The sequence below is a fragment of the Pundamilia nyererei genome, unplaced genomic scaffold (genome assembly GCF_000239375.1).
Source record: "Pundamilia nyererei isolate P.nyererei 1_Seehausen unplaced genomic scaffold, PunNye1.0 scaffold00020, whole genome shotgun sequence".
NCBI classification, from domain to species: Eukaryota; Metazoa; Chordata; class Actinopteri; order Cichliformes; family Cichlidae; genus Pundamilia; species Pundamilia nyererei.
The window spans coordinates 672565-685949 of NW_005187421.1; the positions used below are offsets into that span (position 1 = coordinate 672565).

General features: G+C 38.9%; 1 protein-coding gene across 1 annotated transcript; it reads right to left on the reverse strand.

Moving 5' to 3' along the window:
- Positions 1 to 11: 11 nt before the first annotated feature.
- On the reverse strand, positions 12 to 8479 carry cxcl14 (chemokine (C-X-C motif) ligand 14). Its single transcript, XM_005726469.2, has 4 exons — positions 8058 to 8479; positions 6171 to 6276; positions 2506 to 2619; positions 12 to 661 (listed from the first exon to the last, which is right to left on the reverse strand). The coding sequence occupies exons 1-4, from the start codon at positions 8119 to 8121 to the stop codon at positions 646 to 648; spliced, it is 300 nt and encodes a 99-aa protein (XP_005726526.1). The 5' UTR covers positions 8122 to 8479; the 3' UTR covers positions 12 to 645.
- Positions 8480 to 13385: the final 4906 nt, after the last annotated feature.

Below are 13385 nucleotides of genomic sequence, written 5' to 3' on the forward strand. Positions count from 1 at the left end.
CACACACACACACACACACTGACTGTCGGACCTCCATAATCTGTCTGAATAAAAACAACTTCTGTATAAAATATAATCACACACTGACTGACTCTCCTCTACAGATACAGAGAATCTAATTTATGGAGAACCTTTATCCCATTATTTCAACTGCGCCCTTGTAGCCAAACCTTATACGCTGATTATATAAATATACCTGTCATACTGAATAGGATACGGAAAAGTGGAAACTGCAATGATTAAACACCAATACACTGTATTTTTAAGAGAAATATTTGCCTTTCCTCAGAATTTCTTTTTCTTGCACATTTTTCACCAAAGCCAAAACAAAACAGAAGCCCCTTTGAATAACAACCATACAACTGTTTGAACACAGATGGCGTTGTCCACAATTTGACAAATATAACTACAGTGGCAAAGACTGGAGTGGTGAGTGACTGTAACTACACTGATGGCCAACTAAAGCGAGCCCACCAGCCTATGTACAAATTGTAGATATCTCTTGATGCGCTTGACAGATCTCAGGCAGAAGAAGTAGAAGTACAGCTTCAATGCAGATTACATCTTGTACTTCACAAATGTAGTCCTGGTGGAGTTGGTGTCCTTTGTTTGTCTCACACGATCCTTGTGTTGAGAGCGACGGTGTTATGCTTCATACACCCTGTGGAAAACAAACATATATCTCTTACGAGATTTGCTCCTTTGGTTGCAAACAATGTAGGTTTTTTTTCAGCCTCCTAAAAAAGGTGTCTCTGTTTGAGTAGCGATCAAATGTTTACATGTAGTACGAACATGACTTTATTGCTTCTGTAACCAACAGTGTCCCTTAGAAATGCTGTTTTTGAAAAAATACGTCCAGAGGACTTTTGTCTAAGACCTGACTCTGACCTCTGAAGTTAAAAAGACTAGTTTCAACAAAACAAATCAATAAAGCATCACATCTTTATTGATAGCCACTGGATATGGTTTCAGCCCAGAGTCAGGGATAAAACTTGAAAAACTTTATGTGCATATGGTTATGAGTGGTTTATGCATTGCTTCTTAATGAAATGACAAAGAAGATATAACATGGTAATAATAATGGTGATAATGCTTTATTAGGTACGCCTGTTTAGGTGATTGTTAATGCATATCTAATAATATCTAATCAGCCAATCACATGGCAGCAATTCACTGAATTTAGGCATGTAGACATGTCCAAAATAACCTTATAATGCTCAAACTGAGCATTAAAATGGGGAAGATGATTGTTAGTGCTGGTGCGGGCGGTTTAACTAGCTCAGAAACTGCTGATTTACTGGGATTTTCCCACAAAACCATCTCAGGGTCTATAGAGGCTAATCCAAAGGGAAACATTCAGTAAGTTCTCTGGGAAATACTGGCTTGTCAGAAAAGAATAGCCTGACTGCTTTTAGATGATAGCAATGCAGAAGTAAGTCAAATAACCATTAGTTACATCAAATGTTGTTTGTGAAGTTTTGTAAACATTTGACAATATATATAAGTTATGGAGCTGTGCGATATTGTAAATACATGAAATGTTCTTTAGATTCTTACTTTATTTACTTTAACAAATCTCTAAAAGGGGTTAAGTTTCCATAACAGCATATGTTATCTCTGTTACGTCAGTGTTTTATGTTTAGGTATATAAACTGGTACATTTATGTAACTGCACAAACCCTATCTCCCATGAAAGGCAGCAAATTGGACATAAAAGCTAAAAAAAGTACACTTGTGGACCTTAACTGTTACACCGACAGTTTATGGGTTTGACTAAGCTAACTCTGTCTGACTTACGTATTTATATAATTTTTTCTCATGTGAACCTGATAGATGACCACTAGATGTCAGTAGAATGCAGATCACGCTCAACTTAATTCTGTTTTGTTACGCCTACCAATGCAAGAGTAAAATCCTTGCTATGGTGGCCTCCATAGGACAAACAATTCTAGCTGCTGTTTATCTGTAGTGAGTGTAGGCTGTCATTCTGCTTTCACCTCAGCTGACAACATGGATCTAACATTTTTGGACTGGGACTCTTAGCGACACTTTGTCTCTGATAAACAGAAGGAAATGTGATTTTCAGGGCGCTCGAGCCTAACATTAGCTGGCATAATGTTAGCTTATACCCAGCTGCTGTTGTTTTTTTTAGTCAGGTTGTTATCATCTGTCCAGGGATGGGAAGGTCTACTCTGCTACCATAAGTAAATGTGACAGTATTTGGAATAAATAAATGTGTTCATGCACGGTTTCGTTCAGATACAGGAAGAGGATGACATTTTATCTAGTCTTATTTATTTATTTATCTAGGCCACGTGTTTGTTCTGTGTACTATGAATTAATTGATTCTAAGTTTGTAAAATGTTTAGATGTTTCGGTTTGTGAAAATCAACTTGCTGAAATATATAATTACACATTAAATAACCTAACAACACGACTGACTGTACTTTTAACTAACATCACCTGATTTTTATTTATTTATTTATTTTGGTGTTAGGCTATTACCTGTGCTTGTCCTTCCAGATGCGGAACCATTTGACCAGGTTCTTGGTGCTCTGAAGTTTGGGATGAAGACAGTACTCCTGCCCCTTGAACCGAGACACATTCTCCATTGTCACACTGAGAACAGGAGCCGAGAAGAAGCAAAGGTTAAATACTGATTTTAAAAAACACAAAACATGACATGTAGGTTTTCCAGTCTGTATCAAGTACACATGTACTCTTGAACACTCTTATTTATTCCTATAAAAATTAAAAAAGATTTTTAAAATGTGCAAAAAGTTATTTTTGCACATGTGGCTGCCAGCTATTCAGTAAGATCGCTTTTAACATTTCAATGACTACATCACTTATGAAAAAAATAATATAGTGGCCCTAAAGGCCAAGCACTTACCGGAATCTGACTGCTATCATATCATGACAACAAAAATGGCTAGTGAGTAAAATAAGAACATTTCACAATGAAAGTTTTCAGTTTGACTTGGAGGGTTAAGTTCAGCTTAAGAACTCAAGGCACAACTTCATTGGAGTAAAAACACTGTTGTGAGCAAGTCAAACCATCTGAAAGCCAGTCTGAGTCTGCTGAATACAGACTGGTTAAGGAGTAAGACATCCGACATGTTTTTGCCCCAAATTTTAGTGGCTATTCTAAGCTGCCTCCAATAACATTTCCACAGCTGAATGCCCTCCGAATTCAAAAGATCCGCTTGCACAGCTTTGCCAGCTTTTTTGGCAATGAAGCAATATTATGGAGCTGCCACTTAAAAATGTGACATCTAAGCTCATTGAATCAGTTCATCTGTCTGTTATGCTCTGCTTTTGGCAACGACAGAGACAGACTGCCTGTATGTGGCGTATTCAGATGAAAGAAGCGAGCGTGGTAAATATAAAAAAACAAAAGACCCACCATGCTAGGGGGCCTCACTATCCAGTGACACACTCAAAGGCTCAGCAAACCATGAATGCTAAATGACTTGACTGCAAAGGAACTTGACTTTTGATTCGAAGGCTGTATTCAGTGGTTATAAAGATTAGATTAAAGAGTTTTGCCTCTATTTTCCTGCCCATTTGGTTGTCCCTTTGTTTCACAATTGATGCCTTAGTTAGATAGCTCTGTGTTCTTTCTTTTGGAAGAACTGAGTTCTGAGTGTGTTTGATGGATAGAACATGAAACTTCCTGTGTATATTGCATTTAACCTAATTACCGTGATCGTTTGAGCTTTGGTTCCGACTCATTATCATTCACCTAGGTAGCTGAAGCACAGCCACTGACTGAAAACTTCCGTGAGTTATAAGGACATTAGAAAAAGGAAGGTGAAGATGAATGAAGTCCAGGGAAAAGACAGAAAATTGAGAGGACGGGTAGGAATAGGGAGATGGTATATGGGGCTCCTAGGTTGTGCATGTTTGTGGTTAGGAGTGGCTGCTGAGAATGCCAAACTAAGCGCTGTAAGCCAAACGACCAAAGTGGGGACTCTCTTGCTCATTTCTCTCCCACTCTCTTTCTTTCTGTTGCTTTCCGGAGCCTGCTGAGACTCATTTTTCACCAGGCACTAACGGCTGGTGGGCCCCATCTCATGCTAATAGAGCAACCTTGAATGATGACTGTGTGGCGCGTAACACCCTCACAGAAAAACAGACCTGTGAGGTGATGCAGACCAAATACAATATAATGCTTCTGACAGGTTTGTTCTTTTGGAATGCACACACAATTTATTTCTTGACTGACTTGATGTGTGACTATACATCATCCCTCCGCTTTGCAGCTGTATTCCTCCGCCAGCCAGTTACGTTGCAGTTCATGTATAAAATATGTAAGGTAGGAGTCATGAATTCAAATAGCCCTTTTCAGCCTTTATCATGAGTGATGACTTTTACAGAGTGTTAAATTTATTAGTATTTACAGTGTAAATTCTTGAGTTAAGCCCCAAAATGTTTTTTGTGAGGTTAGAGTGACTATAACCTCTGACCCTCAAAATGTAATCAGCTAAGCTAACATTTGGCTCAATTTTTAAGAAATTCCCTTAAGGCGTTCAAGAGCACATCACATTCATAAAAATATAACGTTCGGATAGATGGAGACAACATCTAACAGCTATTTTGTAACTATTCAGCACTTGAAAGGTGAAATTTTCAAATGAAATTTGAAACACTGATTAACACACTAAAATTTTCAAATATTATAATTTCTTTGCTGTACTCAACAACAACCGATTACCATAAAGTACTCATTTCGGAAGGGCATCTGTAACAAGATGAATGATTTTAATAGTATAAATGTACTTGGAGCTTAAATAAATTATTAATGATAAAACAAAAACGGAACAACAGCAAACTTAAAACGTAATAATCAATTTTACTTAATTAAAATTGCTATAAAAGCAGCAAATTGTGAGATAAGAGGACCTAGTTTTCTGTTTAAAATCAATTGATATGATAAACTGACTTAAATGGTTGGATATTATCTCAAACCTTTTGTAAAAAGTAGAATACACTTTGAGCATAAAAATCTGTCCACACATCACACAGCCTGTGTCCTCTGTGTTATATTGTAATGTGGCAGCAGGTGGCAGCAGAGATTGTGCATTGAACACCAAGCAGAGTCCCAGGAGGCTGACATAACATCCCCATCTGCTGTGCCTTCATTTAGCTTTGAAGCAAAAACTTAAAAAAATGAAACGCACACAGCGTTTTATAGTTTTTTATTGGCTTGTGTGGGGCTTCATTCACATCAACTGAAATCATGTAGTACAGACTGTACGCATAATATCAATGTATTTATAAATTTCAGGTGAGAGTGTCTGTCTTAAAGCGCTACAGGTTACTTCTTTTGAAATATAATTCATAGGAGAAGAATCAGTTCATGGTGCATTCCTCAGTAGCTCAAAATGAGCATATTAGCTGTATGTGTGCTTGAACTTTGACCTGAAAGGTTAAATGTCTGATGGCAGAGAGAGGCAGAAAGATCAAGCACTGATCTGTGATTCAGCCCATTTTTTATTGTTTAAGTACAAATAGTTTTTTGAACACAGAAGCATTACATTATTCTTACATTAACTAGACTTTAATAGATTAATAGATAGATTAATGGACTGCATCATTATGTGATGCTTACATCTCACACTGCCCATGATGTCTGAATTTACAAATAAAAGTCTGGAAATGTTCATGCTTGAGTAATTGAACACTGTGGAATGTTCTGGAAATCGCTGCTTTCTTCATCCCCTCCTTTTCAGGTAATAAATCATCCCCACCTCCTGTCTACAGGGAGTAATTAAATTATCAGTTTATCACGCTGCAAATCTTTCAGAGTGTTTTAGGCACCAACGAAAGGGTGTTCTCAAAATGTGAGCGCGGCAGCTGAATATGTTTACAGTATGTTGGAGTATCATTATGCTTCAGGAACGGCTTTAAATATGCTGGTAATCTGCTAATTGTATGATTTGTATTCAAAGCATGTGCAGAGTACACGCTGGAAGAAAAAGGGGATGAATAACCAGAGGAAAGGGGGAAAAACAGGTAAGCAGGTAGGAAAATGTCAAGGGATTAAGCAAAAAGAAGAATGTAAAGTAGGAATAAGAACTGAGGAAAAAAGCAGAGAGAGAAACGAGAAAATGCAGAAATGACAAATGGAGAGTGACACATTGAAAGAGAATCAGAGTCTGACTCACAATATCATCTTCTCCTGGCAGAACGGGTGTTTGGGTTTGATCTCCAGCTTCTGTACATCCTTGTATCGGATCTTGGGCCCTTTTCTGGTGCACCTGCACTTGTAAGCTGTTGAGAAATATAATGCACACATTACACTGCTAAGACACAAATCTAATAAACTTGTCATGCAAGCTCAATTACTTCCAGTCAGACTGACAGGTATTTAACTGACAGGGAAGTTAATTCTTTGCGATCTGACGGCAAACTGGCGTGGAATCACAACGAAGTATTCCCGCTTTATCTTTGAATTATAATTCAAATGACAAGTGGGTGTTATCTGTTTCTATATTTATATCTGGCAACACACAGCTGAAATTCCATGCTTTAACTTAAGTCACAGTCAAAGGCACATTAAAATAGAAATATAATTTGGCATGCAGTTAGACCCCTTTTTATATTAACCATGACTAAAATGGAAACATCTGTGTAGAGAGGAAATTGGCTTGAATTCCACACTGTACGAGTTTTATGCTATTGCTGATTGTTCACTGCACATCAGCAAAATTAAACATGCTGCATTTATCCCGTTAAGCTCAGACGATGCATGGGTTCCTAAAGGTCTTACTGCCTTGCACGAAGAACTTGAGACTTCAGCTATCCTGTATTTATCTCACTATCATGTTGCTTCTCTATCAGACACAAATTTTATAAAATTCCTGCACTACAAGCACTAAGGGAGAGTCTATGCACCTCTTTAATTAAAGCTACATGTCATCTTACTTCTGAAGCATACATATATATTTAATAATGTCTGTCCATCATCTTCTGATCAACTTAAAATGATGCCTGTTCAGGGCAAGTTTTCTAGCTGTAGTAGTGAATATATTACACAGAGGAAATTCGTTTTGCTGGGCTGTATATTTGTGATGGGAGGTGATGACCTGGATAGTCCAAGGTTTCCCTCATCCATCATCTGCTATCTGTCCAGACCGCCAGGCACTAAATCTGTCACAAGCCCCCACAGTGGAGCGCGACTGAGCACCAACATATCAGACAACAAAGGCCAATAAAAATGGGCAAACACTGGTGTTACTATATTGTCAAAGGCAAACAGCTTCACCACTTTGCACACTGAACTGAAAGAGATGCCCGTTAAACCTGTTCTCAAATGATGTATATGTTTACTTTCATATCTATATGGTGGGAAAGACGTTATACAAAAAGTCAGTTTCCATCAGAATATAATAATGCTCCTGGCAAATACAGACAAAGTTTTCCCATAAAGTTTGACAGCTGCAGACACGAAAGGAGAATGAAACTATGATAGAAAAATGCATTTTAAATAATTATGTAAAAACTAAAATTGGAATATTTTACTGTTAATTTAGTTACATAAGGGTGGCTTCGCTTGTCTTGCCAGACGCTGTATGTCCCAGAGGGCTGTTCAGGGTGCAAGGACGCTTGCCAACATAAGGCTCATCATAACAGCAGATTTCTTACACCAGAGTGGTATTCATTATTACAGTTCAGCTCCAAGATCTCAGTGTTTATGGATACTAGGAAACAAACAAAGTGCCTAATTGAGTGCACACTACTGCTAACACACTGTTTATGCCGACCTAAATTCATTTTTGGAGCACAGGCATGCAAGCAAACGCACCACTGAGTCCCTTCAGCAAAGTTGACTTCAGCTGTTGACTCTGGTTTCAAACAAACTCTGCACAGCATGAGTTGATTCCTCAATCTTTCCTTTCACGAACACAACACAACACACCAGGCGTTTGCTTTCACCTCCCACCTATTTTCCACCTACCGATAATTGTTCAGTTATCACAGCTTAAGCGCCGCACAGCCCATTTTGAAAAATGACAAACTTTAACTAAGATAAACAGGAAAAAAGTGTTTACCTTCTGCGCTCAGGCAGCATAAGGCCACCACTAACAAAAGCAGCACCGTCGTGCACCCACGCATGTCTTCACAAGTCCAAAAAGATTTTTTTAAAAAAAAGAAGTTCCTCAAAACCCGAGCCTTGCAAAGCAGTAAATACTGAAATATCAACAAAAAGTCTTTCGATATGTAGATAGCATCCACTACTGGGAGGCAGACGTGAAGAGCAATGGGGATTTCAGCTTTTTGGGGTCCCTTTGGAGCACTGATTGTGCAACTCCGTCTGTGCGTCCCGAGCGCTTGGATGAATCTCCAATCACTCGTTTAGGTCTCTCTCTCCCCGTCGCTTGCTGTGGAGAGGCAGGCAGCAGCTCTTTTAAAAGCTGCCCGCTATCCCATTCTCATTAATATGCACGACCAGACAGCGAATCAAACACTTGTTGTGTCCTGTGAGGGAGAAGTGGAGAACGTGGAAAGGGAGGGAGGGCAGGAAAAAAAAACAAAAGTGCACGTATTGTTCACCAAAATCTGGAAGGATGACGTCTGCTGGTCTGTTCGTCTCTTGTCCTGATTTCAGGCTGACAGACAGAAAACTTGGTGGGATGAAGAAAAACGCCACAATGACAGCAACAACAGAGCCAAGACAAAGGAAAAGTTCCTCCTCGCTGACAGGACAGTGAAATTGAAGGCTGACGTGTACGAAAATACGTTACCCAACACACATTGTGGGTCAGTGAAGGCAACATTCAAGGATCAGAGACTTAAATTGAAGAAAAAAAAAATCCGCGTTGTTGGCTAAAAACTGACCGGTAAAAATCACATGTTTAAGAATATATATGCTCAAGAGATTCAATTCATTTGCTGATAGAAGACTGTGAATTTTTTTTAAGCATACACGCACATTGAAATCGTGGAGTATATTATTTTTCTCATTATTTTTTCCTCAATCAGATATAACCTATAACATAATAAATATTGATCAGTTTAGAGAAAACATTAAAAAAGCTGGATTTCCCTCGCCTGACGTCAGCATCTAGAAAGAAAACTGGACTGATTCGTTTCAAAAGCCATTGTCACGAAAACGTAATGAAAGTCTTACAACCTCATGTCTGATCACATTTGTCACTTTCTAAAAGTCAAATTATTTTCTGTCCTTCTTGCGTTTTTTTGGATGTCACTCAGTGAAATTCAAAGCTGATATTGTTTCTGTGAATGCTTTTTGGGCTTATTCTGTTCCCTGCATATGAATAAATGCACTCATTGTATCTGGGGATGCCATCAGGCTGAACCTTTGGCCTGTAAGAGATAGCCCTGAGAAGAAGGTCTGACCCCTCCCACCTGGAACACTCTAACCACAGGATTAAACCACATTCATCACCATCCAGCGTAATAAGATTTGTGTGTGTGTGCGTGTTTCCCATACTCACTTCCCACTTGTGCTCACCTCTTTGCCCCTTGCACTGATGCAATCAGATTCTGTCATAACTCAAACCAGCAGCCATGAACTGTCTGTCCGCACGATGTACCTGTGTGCGTGCATTTGTTCATGTCTGCATGACCATATTTGTGGGTGTGTATCTACACGAGTTCTCGCAGCATGTACATCTGTCGCATGCTGCAGGATTACACGCGCGCACCGCCAAAACAGTGTGCAAATCAGCTGTGAACCTGTCTTAATATTACCACAGTTTCTTCTTTGTTCCCTTCACGAACAGCAGCGGGACAAGATGCCAGCTATCATTTTCAGTGGACTGTGACAGATTAGGATGTACGTGACCCCTACAGGGCATTGCAGCTGTGTGAATCTATCCCGTTTTTTGATCTCAGGATGAAAGACAATGGTCAGCTGTCTGTTTCAGTCTTCAGCTGTAATGACTGAAAATAACTTGGACATGAGTTGTCTTCATCCATTAGATCATTTTAGCTACAAGAAAGAAAGAAAGGAAGTGAAGGCAGCAGTTAAAAATACAGGAGGACTTTAGCCAAACTGAATCTGTCTTAAAAAGAAAATAACATCATTTGTCAGCCTTAATAAGCTGATGTTGATGATGCTTTGGAGAAACATTTTTTGAAGTTTAGCTAATGATTACTAACCAGAACATAATTAAAAACACTGACAATATATCAACATTTGATCTTTGTATTCACATAAAATGAACACTGGCAGCATTGGCAGTGAAGCAGAGAGCATAGTAATAGAAAATGTAATTAGCGGACCAAATTTTCCACAGATGCTACATAGCAGTTGGCTCAAAAAAACAAAACAAAAACAGTAATAAACTATGGAAAGCCTTCAAGCAGTTGTTGCCAGCCTTTCTTCTGTCTGGTGTAGCTCCACAGCAATATCAGAAGAACGCTACATAGCACATCCACATCAGTGCAATTCACACTCTAAACAGAAAAGCCCCAGCTGGACACCGTTGCTGTTAAATTAGTTTTTTTTAAAAAAAAGACTAAATTTGTGAAAAAACCCCCCATAATAATTCAACATTTATATGTTGTATTTCTTCTCATGATCGCATCAACTGTTTTCTTTAAGACAGCAAAAAAAAATCATGTGTCATTTTAGAAGTAAACACTTCATATTCTGACATTTGTTTTCAGAGTAGAGAAAACTTTTCTTCACTTGATCAAGTAAGACAGCTGTTTCCTGAAAGTGGCTGTCAAAATCCTCCAGCTTCACTGCCTGCCTGCAGCTGTGGCCCCCTCTTCAGTTCTTTGGACTGGACTGAAGGACCACATGTATTTACACAGAACTGTACTGCTTGCTAGATTGTAAACATTTGTCTGTGATACTAAGTTGCACTGTGTCCATTGGCGTTTAATGAACCTGGCAGCGCTGTAAATGCAGAGCTAATCCGCAGGAAAACTGTGAAGTTTTACCCCAAGATTAAACATAGCAGAAGGTGGATATAGTGTAGAAGCTGTTTAGATTGGAATGATATGTAGTTAAAGAGGGAGAGGGAGAGAAAGAGGTAGACAGAGACACAGACACAGAATATGTTTATGTTGTTGGGAGCTGAGTGTCTCAGTTAAATGCAGGCTTCTGTCTGTAACCAAAAAGCACAGAAACTTTTCAGGTTCAGCACATCTGCCTGTGTATCAGCTGTTAAGCTCTACAGCTGTTTAAAAACTTGGGAACATGTGTTTTAAACTGTACAGGGTGTTTTTTTTAGTTTGCTGTCATCCTATCACACTACAAATGAGGTAATAAGCTGTTGTGCTTGTTATAGAATGGTGGACATGTACCTGTATAACTGTGGGGAGAGTTTCACTCACTCATATTGCAATAAGTCTGATCAGTTCCTGATGAGAGCTGGGCTCCACCAGGGCTGCTTTTTGTCACCGATTCGATACATAACTTTTATGCACAGAGATTTTAGGCTCAGCCAAGCAGCTGAAGATTTCTGGTCTTGTGGCCTCAGGATCATCTCTCTGCTTTTGATGATGCGGTTCTTGTGGCTTCATCAGCAGGTGTCCTCCAGCTCACTGTGGGGTGGTTTGCAGGCAAGCAAGAAGCAGTAGGAATGAAAGCTGTCAGGTCCGTGTCTCAGGGCATGCTTCTCAGCTGGAAAAAGATGGAAGGCCCCTCTGGGTCATCTATGGCCATGAGGTGTGGGTAGTGACCGAAAGAATGAGATCACAGATACAAGCTTCGCCTGAAGGGTTGGACTCTCCCTTAGGCCTCGATTTTTCTCTCAGGTTTATGAACATGCTGGTTAATGAACAAATGAGAGCGTGTATCTGTTTTTGACAGAAATGTGAAAACATACATCTCTTTTACTACTATATGAAAAGCACATTCTTGCTGTTTCAGGCACAAAACAATCTGGTAGATTTCTCCTTAATTGCATAACAAAAAAAATGCATCATAGCTGTGAAAAGTGGTACTTTTATTGGTTATTAATAATCTCTGTCTTAAAAGGGAGTTTTTCCTTCCCATTGTTGCCAAGTGTTTGCTCAAACTGGGTTCCATGATTGTTTATAATATAGGGTCTTTACCTTACAATACAAAGCACCATGAGGAGACTGTGATTTGGTGCTATATAAATAAAATGTAACTGAATGAAAATACTGTTCCAAGTGAAAAAATTCCCCTGATCTTTGATAAATAAAGGATTATCTTCTAATCTTTACCTGAAGGGATCAAGTTGCATCCAACTGGCTGCTCAGTGTCCACATGGCAGCCAGTCATGTGAATGTGTATGAAAAATTTCACATTATCCTTTGGAGTAAAACAACCACAGCAACAAAACAAATGAATGTAAAGCGCAGTCCATTCACCGACTGTCCCCTTAATATAATGTGGAAGTCATAAGTGAATCTCGATCTGCACTCTTTGAGGCTTGACCTAAAATAGCCCGAGCTTATTCAATAACTCTAACACTGCAGACATTTCCAAAACATTCTCAAACTGAATTATTGCTTTTGTAGAGTTTGTCCTTCCTAATACAGTCCTAAGCTTAAGTGAATTTTATGAATAGCTTATGCTTCAATGACATAAAATGACCTGCTGAGACATGAAAAAGAACAGAGGCAAGACAAGCACACCATCTGTTTCAGGTTGTTTGAATTTGCATGGCTTTTACAAGAGAAGCCTTCCACGAATATAAAAGTCTGTAAATTCTTTTAGGGGCTGGGAGAGCATCTAGCAGGTGTGTACTGTCTTTCCATAAAAGTGCATTTGGGATTGCTTAAATTAATGTCACTTGGCACATAAACAGACTAGGCCATTAGTGCATAGCAGAGAGACAGAAAGACTGCTCATCTGTTTTGACATATTTCTGCAGAGAAGTATGTGAGTACTGCAGCGAAATCTTTCGCCTGAAGCCACAATGGTGAGGGTACGTGAGAGGTCACAGTGGGAGTAAGTATTTTAGTGGAAATTCTGTATCACAAAGACAGACAAAGAAAAATAGAACTTGAAAGGATGAAAAAATTATCTGACAGTAATAATGCAAATTTGGTGTGTAGGCTAAATATGTACTGAGGTCCCCAGTGACAGGAATGGTAGGTGAGTGGGAAAATTCAACCAAACTGTCATGCACTTGCTCGAACTTCTATTCAATTCACCATGGAAAAATCACATGTTCTTTCCCAGGACATGTCCTATTATGAGGTATTTAATGACACTGGTCATGGCTTATGTTGGTGTTACATCATATCAAGGTCAGTTCTAAAACATCACTCACAAGTAAATGTCTCTATTTAAAAACAAACAAACAAACACAAAACTCATGCTGTGATATTATAGTATATAGTATATCAGAAATCTGTTCACTATTTTTATTACAAATGATATCAGTAAGGAAGCTGACTAAATATTAACTGATAATTTATGGCAAAGG

Coding starts and splice junctions, on each gene's coding strand:
- cxcl14 (XM_005726469.2), bottom strand. CDS start 8,121: ATGCGTGGGTGCACGACGGTGCTGCTTTTGTTAGTGGTGGCCTTATGC. Junction 6,277..8,057: donor ATGCTGCCTGAGCGCAGAAG/GTAAACACTTTT, acceptor ATTTCTCAACAG/CTTACAAGTGCAGGTGCACC. Junction 2,620..6,170: donor TGCCAGGAGAAGATGATATT/GTGAGTCAGACT, acceptor TCCTGTTCTCAG/TGTGACAATGGAGAATGTGT.